At 50.8% G+C, this 16,723-nt stretch overlaps 1 protein-coding gene across 4 annotated transcripts; it reads right to left on the reverse strand.

Annotated features, from left to right (window-relative positions):
* Window positions 1-1,915: 1,915 nt before the first annotated feature.
* On the reverse strand, window positions 1,916-16,673 carry PHYHD1 (phytanoyl-CoA dioxygenase domain containing 1). Of its 4 annotated transcripts, XM_055333420.1 has the most exons (13): window positions 14,238-16,673; window positions 13,825-13,906; window positions 13,620-13,716; window positions 11,342-11,517; window positions 8,081-8,156; window positions 7,896-7,943; window positions 5,819-5,874; window positions 5,672-5,734; window positions 5,001-5,022; window positions 3,649-3,763; window positions 3,435-3,551; window positions 2,454-2,580; window positions 1,916-2,345 (listed from the first exon to the last, which is right to left on the reverse strand). In XM_055333420.1, exons 4-13 carry the CDS (start codon window positions 11,455-11,457, stop codon window positions 2,300-2,302), a joined length of 786 nt encoding a protein of 261 aa, XP_055189395.1. In that variant the 5' UTR covers window positions 11,458-11,517; window positions 13,620-13,716; window positions 13,825-13,906; window positions 14,238-16,673; the 3' UTR covers window positions 1,916-2,299. The 4 variants fall into 4 exon arrangements, with proteins under 4 accessions (XP_055189395.1, XP_055189379.1, XP_055189389.1 ...); XM_055333404.1 differs by lacking the exon at window positions 13,620-13,716 and having other exon boundaries at window positions 14,238-16,672; XM_055333414.1 differs by lacking the exon at window positions 13,620-13,716 and having other exon boundaries at window positions 3,649-3,777; window positions 11,359-11,517; window positions 14,238-16,670.
* Between the last annotated feature and the right edge of the window lie 50 nt (window positions 16,674-16,723).

Below are 16,723 nucleotides of genomic sequence, written 5' to 3' on the forward strand. Positions count from 1 at the left end.
GTACCCTCCAGCGCCAGCAGAACCTGGCATTGTAGCAGGAACCCAGGGGACATTTGCCAAGTGGGTGAACATTTCCCATCCGTGGGAAGATAGCATAGTGAGTTGCCTAAGGCTGGACAAGGTTCTCCGCTCCTTACCCAGCCCAACAGGAAGGGGCCTAATTGTAAGATACAAGAACTTTGGCCCACCAGGGCCAGAAGCCAGGAGCAGAGCTCTAGCAGGGATCACTGTTGAGCCGTGTCCTTGAGAGGAAAGTGTCAGGACATTCCTTTGGGGCTCAAAAAAGACTTAACAAACCCTTCCCTTCTCCCAGGCTCCCTTCTACTTGCAAAAAGAGGCGGCAAAATGCCAAGGAAGAGCTTTGCCTCACTGGCTGCCTGGGTAGCACCTGGGAGGGATCCTCCCAGCCTTGGTTTATCAACAAACATAGTGGGGACTGAAAATTAAGGTCACAAATTCATATGGCTGCTGAGGCTGGGCAGGTAATGCCATAGAGGAAGGGAAAGTGAGGAGTATAGGAGCCTCCAGGAGGTTGTTCTAGCCAAGCATCACCATGCTCCACCATAGGCCCAGAGCAGCTGACCTGCTCATTCAAAGAAGTTTAGAAATGTGCATTGTTGGGACGGCTGGGTGGCTCAGCGGTTGAGTGTCTGGCTTTGGTTCAGGGCGTGATCCCGGTCCCGGGATCGAGTCCCACATCCGGCTCCCTGTATGGAGCCTGCTTCTTCCTCTGCCTCTGTCTCTGTCTCTCTTTCTGTGTGTCTCTCATGAATAAATAAATAAGATCTTTAAAAAAAAGAAGAAGAAGAAGAAATGTGCATTGTTATGTGAAACTTCCCAATTTTAAACAGTTTAAAAAAAATGCTTAGCCCCCGACAAAACACATCTGTAGTGCAGAATCAGCCTATGGCCCCAATTTGCAACCTTTAGGCCAAATCCTGGCTATGCAGGTTTTGGATCTGCAGATTTGCTGCTCCTGCAGAAAGTCTGGGTGCCCGTCAAAAATGCCCAAAGAGGGATCCCTGGGTGGCGCAGCGGTTTGGCGCCTGCCTTTGGCCCAGGGCGCGATCCTGGAGACCCGGGATCGAATCCCACATCGGGCTCCTGGTGCATGGAGCCTGCTTCTCCCTCTGCCTGTGTCTCTGCCTCTCTCTCTTTCTCTCTCTGTGACTATCACAAATAAATAAAAATTAAAAAAAAAAAATGCCCAAAGAGAGGGACCGTGGGGGCCTAATTTGGCCCCTTGATTGTATAGGTGGCAAACCGGGCCCAGAGAGAAGAGTCTGGCTTGGGACTGGAAAACAAATTGGTCACAAGGCCAGGCCCAGAATCTAGGACTGTATTCCCCAAGCCTGGTCTTCTCTCCCCAAGCAAGGAGTATTGGGAGCACAAAGGTGACAAGCACAGGGGCGCCTGGATGGCTTGGTCAGTTAAGCATCTGCCTTCAGCTCAAGTCGTGATCCTGGGGTCCTGGGATGGAGCCCCACATCCCTCTCTCTGCTCAGCGGGGAGTCTGCTTCTCCCTCTCCCTGTGCAGTTCCCTCTGCTACTCCTCTCTCTCTCTCTGTTAAATAAATAATAAAATCTAAAAAAAAAACAAAACAATGTGCTGGATCAGGCTGAGTCACTCAACAACTGAAATAGCCCTTGGGACTGGAGCAGGTCACTGAAACTTCCCACACCATGTGGTAGCTTCACCATCTATAAACACAGATGGTAAGAGCACCTACCTGGAAGGTGTCAGGACACAGTGATACAAAACACTTACAGCTCTGGGCATGGTGAACGCCCACTAAATGTTATTGTCATTAAAACTGTGCAGACCTCACCAGGCAGGGCTGGGATGCCTGGGATAACTTTCAGCAGGGCTCTTCTCTTGAAAGAAAGGCTATTTGGGAAAGAAGAGTCAGGAGGCTGCATTCAGAAATCGCTTTTATTGCATGTCCTGCACTGTAATAATTAGAATTGCATCTGAGAGGAGGGAACAGTGGGTAGCTAGCAGAGAAATAGCCACAGTGCTATCATGGCGAGAGGCTGCCTCCAGCAGGAGGTTGGATTGGGGCAGGGGAGAGGCGGAGAGACAGAGGTGTCCAGAAACCCAGCCAGCCAGGCTCCTGGGGCCCACCTGCCACCCCTCACCTGCCTGTCTACAGGGCTCAGGGGCACAGATGCTGGCAGGGAGAAAGCACAAGGGAAGAGATCTAGCTTCCCCTTTGCAGCTGGGTGGTCGGGCGAGGCGCTGGTGCTTGCAACCCACAGCTTCCCCTGGAGGGGCCGGGCCCCAGCCCTGAGAGGCGGTTCAGGTGTACAGAGGGGGAAAGGGCAGCTCAGCTGTTGGCTGGAGCCTGTGGAGATAGAGATGACCCTGAGGCACCAGCATCACTGCTCTGGGCCTCCAGGACCTCTTCAGGAGCCTGTCCAGGGCACGTGCACACACACACCCTGCCACCTACCAGTTCTCCGGGCTCCACATGGTGCCCAAGGACTCCATGAGGTGGAAAGTATAGGCATGGCGTGAGCGGTCAGAAAGGTTCTGCTCACTCTTGTGCACTACTTCTCCGTGGATTAGGATAAGGGCCCCTGGCAGGAATGCAGCAGGTCAGGAGAACATTTGGCAGAGAGAGATAAAGGCCCCTCCTCCCTCAAATGATTCTGTGGCCTGTTCCTCCCCATTCCCATCCCTGAAAGCTCAGGGTCAGAGGCCATGCTACTGCTCAGAGGTTCCCCTGGGACCAATTCCCTTCTGCTGTGACCTATGCCTTTGGCAAGCCTTGGCAAGAGCATCCCCTTCTATGATGTTTGCGGAACTAGGCCAGAGTGTCTGTACTATGCCAGTCAGCTGGGACCTTGCCATCAAAAGCTGGGCTGTGGAGTGCCTGGGTGGCTCCATGGTGAAGTGTCTGCCTTCGGCTTCGGTCATGATCTCAGGGTCCTGGGATCAAGCCCCATGGTGGGCTCCCTGCTCAGTGAGTTTGCTTCTCCTTCTCCCTGTGTCCCTGCCCCCCAAATCCCTGTACGTGCCATCTTTCTCTCTGTCAAAAAATATATATATAAAATCTTAAAAAAAAAAAAAGCCAGGCTGGATGTCAGGTTGCCCTGTTCTAAAAGGAATGGCCAGCATCTGTTTAGCATCTGCCATGTGCCACATCTTAAGCACATCATCTATCTCACTGACTTCCCTGCTTTACATTTGGGGAAACTGAGGCTCAGAGAGATTCAGTCATTTGCCCAAAAGGACGGTGGAGTCTGGACTCTAGCCTGATCCAGGATGCCTTAGGGAAAATCGTGTGGTTTTCAGGCTTCCCTATGCCCATCCACCCCCACCTCCCATCCCATAACTTCACAGCCCTCAGGGGAGCTGGGCGGTCAGAGCAAGCACAGACCCACACACACAGCCTCAGAGCCTGCCTCCCTGCGCTCTGCATCCCACCTACCTCTCTGCACTGGTGTGGGTACAAATAGGCTGTCATCCCAGACAGGCTCTGACCCAAGGAATCTGGTGTTGAGCTTCAAGCCAGCAAAGGCCCGGACCATCCTTCTTGACACCCCACCTGTGGCCAAGGGGGGAGCCTTTAGCCTCTCTTATTTTCCGGGTCTCTCTGCCACAGGAACTGGATATGGGTGGGCAGGGAGAACAGGTGTCCTTACCGGTATGGGAGCCTGGGATGAACCAGAGGCAGCCATTCTCCAGAGTGGCATCCTCCAATGCAATCCACATGCCCAGCACCCGGCCCAGGGGCTCCGTGTACAGGAAGGTGGAGTCCTGGTGAGGGGAAACTGCAGCAGCCCCCACCCTGGACATAAGGAACCTGGCTTGCTTCACCTTGTCCTTATTCCCCACTGGTGCTCTCACAGCCTTCCAAGGGTCAGTTGGAATCCCACCACCTCCTGGCCTGGAGACTCAGGGCATGAGATTTCACCTCTCAAAACCTCCTTTGTCTAAACCATGAAGTGACCTCAGCAGGAACCTACCTCATGGCGTTGCTGGAGGACCCCATGCCACAGGGTGTGGAAAGTGCTTAGTACAGGGCCCAACACCATAATTGCTAAAAAGGAGCTGCTAGGGTTTGATTTCAGCCAGGCAACTAAAGCCACCATCCTTAACCAGAACAAGGACCTCCAGCCACCAGATGATCCACTGGGCGGTGTGAGGCTGAGTACAAAAGGCGAAGACGGGGTGCAACTAGCCCCCATCCACATTTTAACACCCTCCATGTGATGCTGGGACCCCACCAGGATGGAGAACCCCTGAACAAAGGACTTTAGACAGTAGATACTTGTTCCATCTCCTTCCCAGGGAACCATGTGTTTTCCAAGCCCTAAGAGGGACTTGAACAATCCGTTCAATGTCCAGAGGGAGGTGTCCTGGTGGTGGGCAATCCAAAGCATTTGGAGCAGGACTGACTGCAGGAGATGGGGGTACTGAATGCGGGGAGAGGCTGCTCATCACCTCAAGAGACCGTCCTCGGGCTGGATGGGAGGAAGGAGTGTGTGGTCACAAGGAGGGCAACTTGGGCTCATGCAAGGAAGGAAAGGGCTGACTGTGAGGGGATGAGCCCCCTGTCACTGGAGGTATTTAAGCAGAAGTAGAGGGAGGCTAAACAGAGTATTTGTGCATACAGGGAGGTTTGAAGTTAGATCCGCAATTCCTCTGTCAAATCAGTCCTCCAGGGAACTTGTTAAAAATACAGGTTCACAGGTCCTTGCAGCCCTACTGACTCAAGATCTCAGGGACTGGGGACTGAGGGCCCTAGAACTGATATTTTTAACTAGCGAGAAGTCACTGCCAGGTTCAAGAACCGCTGCCAAAGGCGCCAGAACACCCTCCCAATCGATAGTTCCAAAAAGGAGCAGAAGGGAGCTTCTCCCTCCTGGCCCAGGCTCTTGCCCATAGACATCTCAGCAAGCGCCATCCCTCCCTCCAAAGACCTGACAACCACAAATATCCCATATCTCCCACCGTGGCCTTTGCTGGACCCCATGGCCTGTTCTCAGCTCACCTTCACCACCAAAGTGAGGTTGCTGCAAGAGAGAAGAAGGGCCAGATGAGGCCAGAGGCCAGTGGGGAGGGGCAGGGGCTGCTCTGAGTCTTATGGGATGCCCTAACTTGGCCACAGGTGTCTACCTCCAAGGATTCCACACCAGCACCCAGCTATGGAGTACTCCCCATGTGCCAGGCCTAGGAGGACTGCAAAAAGAAAAAAAGCACTCTGCCCATGGAGTACTCCAAGTCTGAGCACACAGCATGCCTACCGAGGGCAAAGGCAGAATTGAGGAGCAGCAAGAGCAGCTGGGGCCCAGGTCTGAGATTAAGCCTTTCAGCCCCAGGATCAGAAACAGGTTCCTCCCTTCCCCAGGGAAAAACTAGAAGGTTTCTTGGAGGAGGTGGCACCAAATCGGGCCTTGAAGCTGGGAGCAGAGCATCTTAATGGCAAAAGAAAGGAGCAAGGGGTTCGGGGGGGTCTCCTTCCCTCCTGCCACCAAATTTTAACTAAGCACCAACTAAATGCCAGGCACCTTACCCAGAAGAGACAGATTTTGCATGTTCTCCTTGAAACTTAGTAATTCCTTGGGGAAGCAGCTTTTGGCCCATCAAAAGGAGGGGTTTGGTATGAGTACCCTGCCCATATTCAGAGGGTAAACTGAGGTCTGGGGAGGACAGGGAGCTCACCTTGAAGATGTACATGCTCTGCACCACCACGGGCATCTGGAGGCCCAGACTTTTGGCCAAGGCCTGGAAGGGGGCAGAAGTCAGACTTCCAGCCTGCTCACATTCACACCTGGGCCACTCCCCACCCTCACCCACACCCCTGCTTACCTGCACCTTGGGAGAGTGTGTGACATGTCTGAAGACAGGGTCGTGGGCATGCAGAGCTGCAGAACAGAGGCAGACTAGTGGGCCAGCCCCCCACCCCCATAGGTCCCTCTGTGCTTGGTCCTGGGCACCCCGACACAGGCCTCGTCAGGCCTCACCGGGGCTTCTCACCTATTTGTATGTGTTGAGCTCTCTGCTGGTTTCTAACCAAGGGATGGGCCCACAGTGCCTGCACCCTACTCCAACTAAGACATAATTCTACACCTTCCAGCCATCTGGAAACGTCACTCCAGACCTGACTTAAAGGGACCTGTAACATAGTAGCAATCTGGGATGCCTGGTTGGCTCAGCAGTTGAGTGTCTGCCTTCAACTCAGGGTGTGATCCTGGGGTCCCGGGATCGAGTCCCACATCAGGCTCCCTGCATGGAGCCTGCCTCTCCCTCGGCCTGTGTCTCTGCCTCTCTCTGTGTGTGTCTCTCACGAATAAATAAATAAAAATCTTAAAAAAAAAAAAACATAGTAGCAATCTCGGACCTGCCTCTTTCTCTGAGCTGCTCCAAGTGACTATTTCTCTCCTATAAGCCTGTTTCTCCTCCGTACTGCAGAACCAGAAAGCCAACCCTGCCTCTTAGGCTGCCACAACACTCAGGGTAATGCCTACACACCCTCAGGTCACAGCCTGGCATCAAATACCTGATCGTGGGCAGCCCCGGTGGCGCAGCGGTTTAGCGCCGCCTGCAGCCCGGGGTGTGATCCTGGGGACCCGGGATTGAGTCCCACATCAGGCTTCCTGCATGGAGCCTGTTTCTCCCTCTGCCTGTGTTTCTGCCTCTCTCTCTCTCTCTCTCTCTCTGAATAAATAAATAAATCTTAAAAAAATACCTGATTGTCTTGTTATTTGCTATTATCGTTGTTATTATAAAAAGTAAGGGTTGAGAGTTACCTGGGTGGCTCAATCGGTTAAGCATCTGCCTTTGGCTTGGGTCCTGACCTCAGGGTCCTGGGATCAAGCCGGTCCTGGGATCAAGCCCCTCCTGGGATCAAGCCCCGCATGAGGATCCCTCTCCAACTACTCCTCCCTCCACTCCCTCGCGCGCTCTCTCTCTCAAGTAAATAAATAAAATCCTTCTTTTAAAAGTAAGGGTTAGATATAATTATTGATACTGATTTGTACACTTAAAAATGGTTATGATGGCAAATTTTATATCCCTTTTACCACAATTCTTTGTACAAAGCTACCACAATATAACTTCAAGTTTAAAAATGAGTGGGGGTGCCTGGGTGGTTCAGTGTTTTGAGCATCCGACTTGATTTCGGTTCAGTTCATGATTTCAGGGTTGTGGGAGGGAGCTCCTGCTGCACTGAGCTTGGTGCTCAGTGGAGAGTCTGCCTGAGATTCTCTCTCTTCCTCTCCCTGTGCCCCTCCCCCTGCTCACACACTCTCTTTCTCTCTCCAAATAAATAAAATCTTTTGATTTTAAGATTTTATTTATTCATGAGAGACACACAGAGAGAGGCAGAGACATAGGCAGAAGAAGAAGCAGGCTCTCTCTAGGGAGCCTGATGCAGGAATCTATCCTAGGATGCCGGGATCACTACCTGAGCCAAGGAGCTACTCAACCACTGAGGCGCCCAGGCATCTCATAAATAAAATCTTTAAAAAAAACAGGTGGTTTGCAAAATAAATTACAATGTATGATCCTAGAAAAAACAAGGAGGATATCCTAGCTTCATTTTGGGGTCTCAGAATAGAGACCATGTCAACATGTTAGGTGCCTCTGAAGGAGGCTCCAGGAATCAGTGGGAGCCAGGAGCCCCCCATGCCCAAGGCCTGGATCATCTTCAGGCCAGGCAGAGGAGGGTCTGCACAGGTCCATCTGCACGGGTGGGTGGCTCAAGTGGTTTCTCTTCCCAGCGTCATATGATTAGCACCATAAGGCCAGAAGAGCAGACCCAGAGGGGGAGCTGCAGCCAGAAATGCCATTTACTGGGCCACTAACTTACTGTGGGCCTTGGGTTAGGCCTCAAGGCTTTTCTGGCCTCAGTTTCCCTGTATCCTTCCCCCAGGTACCTGCTTACCGTGGCCAATTTTATTGATGGATTTCTCTGGAGGGACCAGGAAATTTCCTGTAACACAAGAAACAAGTAAAGACAAAAGAGCTGGAGTCCACTCTTCCCTGGGCAACTGGTCCTGGTGCCAACCCAGCACCTGGAGATACCCCAGTCAGGCCCTTCCCACAACCCTGGGGTTCCCGGCTCCCAACCTTTCTCGTCGAAAACGCCTTTCTCAAAGAAGAATCGAATCTTGTCGCCACTGCTAAGGAAATAGTCTTCCTTGCCCTGCAGAGAGGGAATGTTAGCGGGGCTGATAGAGCAACATGGGGTCAGAGCTGGGCCTGACAAAAAAGGAAGGGGACATTCATGCTTCCCAACCCCGCAGGGCTGCAGACCCCACTGTTACTTCTCAAACTCGTCTACTGAGGTAGACAGTGAACAGGAACCCCAAGTTCGTGGAAGCACAGCCGGAAGCCACAAGCATTAAATTTCTTGGACAGCTCTTAATAAAGTCACAGAACTCTTATGCTTGATACAGTGTGACTCTGAACATAGGATGGTAATCAAACAGGCGTGGTTCCCGGGCAGCCTTGGGTCACCTGTTTTACCACTCAACACCTGTTTCCTCATCTGTAAAAGGGAAATAATAATAGAACTGACCTCCTCTGGATTGTTGGAGGTTTCAGGTAGAGGCTGAATCTTACAAGAGTTGAAAGCACAGACCCTAGAGCTAAAATACTTGGGTTCAAATCCCAGCTCTGCCATGGAGTTGCTGTGTGACCACCACCACATTACTGAACCTCTCTGGGCTTAGTTTCCTCATAAAATATAGATGTTATCAAAGGTATCTCATGGGATGTTGTAGAGATTACAAATTGGTGTGCATAAGGCACTAGAACGGTCCTTGGAATGTGGAAAGTGCTGCATGAATATCTGTTTTTATCATCATCACTACTGCTGTTGCTAAACAGAAAATATTCAGCCAAGGCATGGCTAAAAGCTTGATGAATATAAACTATTACTCATCTTTTTCTTTTTTCTTAATAACCTTCCCTTGTTAATTTTAGTACCATGTTTTTCATTTCTTTTTTTAAAAGATTTATTTATTTTAGAGAGAGTATGAGCATGCCCTGGGGGAGGAGGAGCAGAAGGAAAGGGAGATAGAATCTCAAGCAGACTCCCTGCTGAGCGCAGAGCCCCATGAGATCACGACCTGAGGAGAAACCAATAGTAGAATGCTTAACCATCTGTGCCACCCAGGCAACCCCATATTTTACATTTCTTAGCATCATATGAAGATGCATCATCTTCAGGAAGATACCCAATGTTTTCCCTGTGGTTCTAGCTGCCCTCAGCCACCTTTATGTAGATAGATCTCTCTACTTTCCTGTGTAGACACACAAGTGGAACTGAGGGCACCGACCCCTGGGTTTTCCAGGTGGCACAGTCCCATGGCTCCCCTCCTGTGTGCACACCTGCTCTCACACGTGCCTGTGGGCTCTGTGGTGACCTGCCTGGCCCTTTCACAGCCTTTCCCACTGAAAAATATACATTTGTTTTGGCAGCATTCATAGCTGTTCTGTATCAGGATCAGGGTGAGAGAAACAAGTCAAGGAAGCATAATTAATAATAATAACAATATTAAAGATAATGAGCACCTGGGTGGCTCAGTTGGTTAAGCGTCCAACTCTTGATTTCAGCACAGGTCTAGATCTCAAGGTTGTGAGTTCAAGCCCTGTGTTTGACTCCATGCTGGGTGTGGAGCCTACTTAAGAAAATAATAATAATTACAGAAAATGAAGCTAAACATGTCAAAGATTCTACTTGACTCCTTAATTCACAAGGGAACCAGTAAGATGTTCAAAGAATTCCAAGAACTGCATACAGATAGGCGGTAACAAATGCTGAAATGAATTTGCAGATAGATGGAACAGGAATAGATCTCCAGGCGATTACTTCATTCTCCTGGACCCTTCATACCCATTTCTGTGGACAGTATTATCAGGTTTTTAAAAAAATTAAAAAAATTTTTAGTGACCTCTACACTCAATGTGGGGCTTGAGGGGATCCCTGGGTGGCTCAGCAGTTTGGCGCCTGCCTTTGGTCCAGGGCGTGGTCCCAGAGTCCCGGCATCGAATCCCACATCGGGCTTCCGGCATGGAGCCTGCTTCTCCCTCCTCCTGTGTCTCTGCCTCTTTCTCTCTCTCTCTATGTCTATCATAAATAAAAATAAGTAAAGTTGGAAAATAATTCAAAGTAAGCTGGAAGGGAGAACTGGATGGAACATCCACTGATCTTTTTTTATTTTCCCTTTTTTTTTTTAAGATTTTGTGTTTATTTGAGAGACACAGAGAGAGAGCATTGGCTGGGGGAGGGGCAAGGGAGAGGGAGAAGCTAGCTCCCCACTGAGCAGGGAGCCTGACACAGGGCTGGATTCTAGGACCCTAGATCAGGATCCTGAGCTGAGGTCAGATGCTTAACCCACTGAGCTACCCCGAGCCTCTGATCTTTTTCCTTTTAATGCTCATCTCAAAGTCTTAATACTAATGGTGAATGATGAGGGTTTACGGAGTACCCAGCACTGCACTGAGCTCTTTGCAAGCATTCTAAACTAGGATACATACACTTCATTCTCCCATCCTCCCCTCAACCCTTCGCTGGTCTTTGGAACATTCTCAGAAGGCAGCTTGGGAGGCGCAAGATCAGCCCCTTCATTCCTTGGGGCTGTGAGTGACCTGTCTCTAGACACTGGACCCCTATGCCTGCTGGAAGGCGTCGGTGAGATGTAATCCTTAGTCCACCCTCCCAGCCTGGTCTCTGGGTTGTGAGCCATCGGGCCATTGTAATTCCCTCTATGCCCACCAGATGGCAGGAGAGCCTCAGCATGAAGGAGCCGCGTTGATGGTCTGGGACCACAGATTGGGCTTGGCGGGCAGCACCACAGCCAGGCTCCTGGAGGGTTAAGTGAACGTGTGGGAGAACCCCGAGTTTCCACTTACCCATCTCAAACAGTATTGCGTACTATTAAGTCACAAGGGGTGGGGATGGAGAAGCTGAGTTTCTAGTCTCACTGGGGTATGAGGCTGACACAAAAACAGGTCCCTTGGAATCACTTGGCTCTTTCTGGGGTTTCTGGCCCAACTACTGAGGAAACACAGCAGAGCACTGAACAGCACGGACTTCGTATCAGGCCGATCTGGGTTCAAATCCTCACTCTATAATGTGGTTTGGGGCAAGTAAGCCAAGCCTCGTTTTCCCCACCTGTCAAATGGGGGTAATAAGATCAACCTTATAAGTCCATAGTGAGGAGTGAAGGACATACACCTAGAAGGCACTTAGCTGGGCACAGGGAGGGACCAGGGCCCAATCTGTTACCAGAACAAGCGCTCATGGGCCTTGGGGCCTTCCCATCCAGGCTGCAGTTCTGCCTGGGGACTGAGACCCCATGAAAGACCAGATCCCATTCTCACCTGCCCCGGACACCTACTTGGCTTCTCAGCTGCTCTTCTTCCTGGGTGGAAAATTCTATGCGGCAGTGCAGAGGGACGTCCATGTCAGCCACTAGCTCGCCAATCCTCTGTTGCATGGCTACACACTCATCTGCAGATAAAAATCCTTCCAGCACCAGAAATCCGTCCTCCTGAAACTGAAGGCAGGAAGCAAACTCAGGCTTCCCTCTGCCCTCAAATGCTCCTTATGAGGACTGACATGACCTCTCCCTCAAACCCAAAGCTGTGTGAGGGCAGGACCAAGAATCCTATTTATTGCTCTGTCTCCCCCTCCCACCCATCCCCTCAGGTAATGGTGCCTGGAACCATGGTGAGGAGCAACCAATAGTGGTTGCCTGAATGAAGGAAGAAGGAAGGGGAGGTGTCCTCATCCTTCCCCTCCAGTGGGGCTTGGGTCACATGGGAATATTACCCCATTCATTTATTCAACTGAAATTTATTGAGCATCTACTGTGTACCAGGCATGGTTTTAGGAGCTGGAGCTACAGTAATGAGCAAGCCAGCCATGATACCTGCCATCCTGGAGCTTAAAGTCTAGCAAAGGAGGCTGACATCAAACAAAACAGCATGCGGGGTAGAGTGGTGGGGTGTGTGCTATCACAAACTGCTGCGTGCAAGGAGGGAGAAGGCAGATTCAAGAGCTAAAGGCAGAAGTGTCCAATGTAAAAGGATTGGGGTGGGGGACAGAGGAGTCTCAGGGCAGCAGCTCTGAGGAGGTGGCATTTAAAGGGGACCAGCAGAAAAAAAAATAAATAAAGGGGACCAGCAGGATAAGGGGGTTTGAAGAGACAAGGATGAATATTTAAGTCCCAGAGTGCAGGATGTGTGAAGCCCCTGAGCACAGGAGGGACACAAGGAATTGAGGCCAGGTGGAGGGAAGTAAGGGTGGGGTCTGAAGGGAGGCAGGAGGGTGGTGGGAGCCAACCCAGGCAAGGAGGTGGGCTTTGTGCTAAATGTGTGGACAGTCAGGGGGGAGGGGAGTTAAAACAGCTAGTTTAAATTCTAATTTGCCTCCAGACCTCTTATTCTGTGGCTATTGAGAGACATAAGGAGAGAAAGAACATCTACATGTTTGCTTGCAGACCATTATAAAATCTTAGCATTGGAAGTCACCTCTTGAACCCACTGTGAAGTATCTGATTCCCAATTACTAACCTCCCCTTCCCTCCTTCACTCCCTCATAGATGCCTGCCTTCCACATTGTGGGATGTTGGGACATTCATGCCCACCCACTGTGGGCCCTTTCATCTCTGGAAAGCTCTGTGATAGGTACTCAATCCTCCCATCAGTATCAAACTGAACATTTCCTCCTTGGGAACTGGGTCACCCACAGCAAACTGCGTGACCCAGCAAACACACTCAGACGAGAACTTGTTGACATACATTGGGGGCTTAACAAATAGAGGAGCAAAGATGTATTAATTAAGGGTATTCACTGATGCTGGTTGAATGAGAACAATACATCAGAAACAACCTAAATGCTCAGCACAAGGATGGTCATTCAACAAAGTATGTTTTATCTATCTGGAACCCAACACAGCTGATAAAAATCATGTGGTAGGAAAATATTTACTGACATGGCATATGTGCCCGATATTCTGTGAGATGGGGAAAAAAAAAAAAAAAGCTGAACACAGATTTAGTATTTTAGCCATTGCAAGACCTTGGGCGACTGCCTTGGCCCTCAGACCATCAAGTCGGGGGCACTTTAGCGTCTCCTTTATAAAACGGTGGGCAAGCACTCACAAGAGGTAGCTATTATGTTCGCCTTTTAAAGATTCTAGGGCTGTCTACTACCAAAATACTAAGTCTCAGGGTAGGAAATTATGGGTGGTTTTTCATTTTCTTCTTTGAGATTTTCTGTATTTTTCAGCATTTTTCCCTTATCAGCAACAAACAAGGATCACGTGTTGTTGTTTTTTTGTTTTGTTTTGTTTTGTGTTTTTGTTTTTGTTTTTTAAGTCTGTGTCACTCTAATTCCTAAGAATTAGCTTTCCGTGTAAGGACAGCAGGTGGGACCCAGCCGCCCTCTCCCAGCTCCCGGCCGGGGCGGGGACGGGGGTGCGGCCGTCTGCCCTCCGTTGACCCCGCCCCATCACGGGTCCTGGCTCCGCCCTCCCCCTCCCCCGCTGTCCCTCCTCCTCCTCCCCCTCTGCTCCTAGGACCCAGTCCTGGGGCTGGACTGGCTGGCTGATCTTTACTCTTTATTCTGGTTTCCATCACACGTACACATTCCCACCTCATCCCGGACCCGTGGTCCTGACGCCCCCAGCTGTGAGTGCAGAAGTTAGGCGTTGTGGTTGGAAACTGGCAGCTCTGAGCTTCTGTTTCCTCTTCTGAAAAATGCAGGGGGTGGGGTTGAATTCCCAGGGTCTACTAGAGGTCTGGAGGGACCCCCAGCTCTTATGTGACCCTCTCGGACCCCCACCTAGCAGATGCCCTACCTTCTGGAGCTGCGAGGGGCTCAGGCAGGCCATGAGGATGAGGCAGGCGCACAGATGGTTCCGGTTGCTGCAGGGCCAGAGGCTGGAGAGGAAAAAGTACAGGGAGGCAGAGTAGTTGGAGCCTGGGAGATCCAGAAGGACTTAACCCTTGCCTACCCAAAGGAAACCCAATCCCTACCCCCAGCCCTCGCCCTCCTCCCCCAAGCACACACAGATCAGCCTGGAAACCACCCTCTCCCCCCCATCATTTCTGTGCCTGGATGAAGTTCTTGCCTTTGACCTAGCTCAATAACCTGCGTCCATCCCCCCAGTTAGTCCAGGATTAGCCCTTTCCACCTTTTCCAGTCTCCTTCATGGTTTTTAACGCTACCTCCCAGTTTCTTTGCACAAACCAAACCCCTCTGGCTGCTTACCAGGTGTCTAGAAGTTGCAGTCCAGGAGTGTCAGGGCAAAGAAGCTGGGTAGGCTGGAGGACCCCTGAGTCCCAGTTCAGGTACCACGACTCACTGTGACCTCTGATGAATGGCAGCCCCTCTCAGTTTTTTAGTATATGTACTGCTGAAGGGAGCACAGATATCAGCCCCTCTCTGGACATCATGCGTGGATTAGAAAGTCTCTAGGCCACCAGCATCAACATGGGGTGGGGATGGGGGGATCGGGGTGGGTCTGAGGGACTTACACAACAGATTGGTCACATTGGGCCAAGTAGCTTTGCATTCCAAAGACGCAAAAGGTCCTCAGAAAATTGTCAAGGGCTCTGATTCTCTGAAACTGTCTTGGGAGGTTTAGGGACAGTGGAGGGGTCAGCCTACAGCTCAGAGGAAAGATAGCAGATAAAGCGAAATCTTTGAAAGGGAAAGGGACTAGGGGCACCTGGTTGGCTCAGTTGGAAGAGCCTTTTGATCTCTGGACTCTTGATCTCTGGATCCTGAGTTCAAACCCCACATTGGGTACAGACATTATTTACTTACTTACTTACTTACTTACTTACATAAATAAATGAAAGAAAGAAAGAAAGAAAGAAAGAAAGAAAGAAAGAAAGAAAGAAAGAAAGAAGAGAAGAGGAGAGGACGAGACTATAGATGGGGGCCTGGGTCTCCAGAATAAGGGATGGAGGAATGCTGGTTCCTGTTCCCCATCCTCCGGGCCCAAGGTGTTTGGTTTCTCAAATTCAGCTGGCACAATAGACTCACTAGTCCTGTTCAGCAGTTGACAGGGCCATTCTGGCTGCAGCTCCTGAAGACTGGCCACTGACCTTCCCTGAAATGACATTTTTCTGAATGGCAAAGGGACAGAATGTCTTGGGAGTAAGCACAGGGACATGAGCTCAGCCTTCAGGAGCCTTGGACCCAAGTCAAGTTGTGTTTTCTGGGCCACCGCACTAGGAGTAGCTGCTCAATGCTGAATTCCTGAGGGCCAGGGAGAGGGAACTAAGCTCCTGAGAACAGAGAAGAGGTTCTGAGGAGTTGGGCTGGGTAAGGAGGGCAGGCAGAGCAATGCAGGAAATACAGTGAGACTCAGCCCACTTAAGGCCAGGTGCATTCCCAGCTGTCCTGGCCTTGTCTGATGCGGTTGCCCAACAAGTATAGGAACACCGCCTACCGTATGCCAGGGACACAGTGAGGGTCCCATCATGCTGGGCTAGCAGCTCTCTGGGGAACTCCCACCAAAGGCTTGTATTGGAGGCTTAGTGGGACAGACTGCGTTTGAGTCCAGGCCTGGGCCTTCCTTACCCCATCTGTAATTTGGGGATAACATAAATACCTCTTGTAAAGAGAAAGAGGAATGGTTGAGCTTGGCACAGGGCCCAGCATTTACTAAGTGCCTACCAGCTGTTCACCAAAAGTTAGCTGGGGCTGTTCTGGGTGGAATGTGAGGTTATTTTTATTTTATTTTTGAACTTCCCCCAGTTTTCCAAACTGCTGTTGTAATCAGAGGAAAGACTATACCACTGAGGTTTGGAGTGGACAACCTTGGGGGTCTGGATGGAGGGAGGAAGGGCTGAGCCTCTAAGATTTGTTCATTCATTCTGTTCAGGTTTTGAGAATTGGGTTTGCATTGTGGGATTTTTCCCTCAAAGCTAGCCAGCTCCAGATCCAACACTCCTGGTTCCTGGTGACAATGGGCAGCCCCAAGCCTGTGTAGGGGGAGTGGGAGTTGTTAGGGAAGTACAGACAGTAGGGGAGGATCTCCATTGTGGAGACACAGAAGGGTCTCAGAGGGTATCACAGCCCAGAGGTCACCTGGAAGGGTCACAGTCCCATGGAGGGAGGAAGGACAGACTCAGGCCTGTCCCAGGGGAGGTGCCCAAGTAGCAGCTCAGGCCTAATCTGTAAGGCTGAGGTCAGAGACAATGACCTCTCTTTTTCACCAAAAGCCCCCTGCCCCTGGATCCCCACATCAGCCCAGTGCAAACCTCAGTGGTCCAGGAGGAAGGTATCAGTTACTGGGCACTAAAAGCCAGGTCAGGCCCTCTGTTCAAAATTCCACCTACCACATAATCATCAAGCAAGCCTCAGAGCAATCCTGCAAGATTGCCAATACTAGCCTGATTTTACAGACAAGGAAACTGTCCAGAACAGATAAATGGCAGAGCTATGGTTTCAAGGCCAATTTCAAGGCCGCTCAGTGTATCTCCTTGAGCCTCTGCCCTTTACCCCAGCACCTGCAGCAGGTTCCCCGAGGGCCTAGGAGCCGGCTCCCCCACAGCAACTCTCAGCCTTACCTCTGTGGAGCGGGGAGAGGGGTGGGGGGAATGGCTGTTGGAAATTATAAGGGACCTATGAGAACACAGAGTAGAAACGCCCATTGCATAGATGGGGATATAGAGGCCATGGGAGGGAAGGGGTCAGCCCAGCTTCATGCAGGGAAGGCTACTGGCTCCCATTCCTGTGTCCTC

The sequence above is a fragment of the Nyctereutes procyonoides genome, unplaced genomic scaffold, assembly GCF_905146905.1.
Source record: "Nyctereutes procyonoides isolate TBG_1078 unplaced genomic scaffold, NYPRO_anot_genome, whole genome shotgun sequence".
NCBI lineage: Eukaryota > Metazoa > Chordata > Mammalia > Carnivora > Canidae > Nyctereutes > Nyctereutes procyonoides.

Bases quoted from the DNA above. Each gene is read 5' to 3' on its own strand.
- PHYHD1 (XM_055333404.1), bottom strand. From the start codon at position 13,857: ATGGCCTGCCTGAGCCCCTCGCAGCTCCAGAAG. The intron at 5,735-5,818 runs GTAAGCAGGGGT...GCCCCCTTCCAG, and splicing joins CACACTCTCCCAAGGTGCAG to GCCTTGGCCAAAAGTCTGGG. The intron at 2,346-2,453 runs GTAGGTGGCAGG...CTATCTCCACAG, and splicing joins ATGTGGAGCCCGGAGAACTG to GCTCCAGCCAACAGCTGAGC.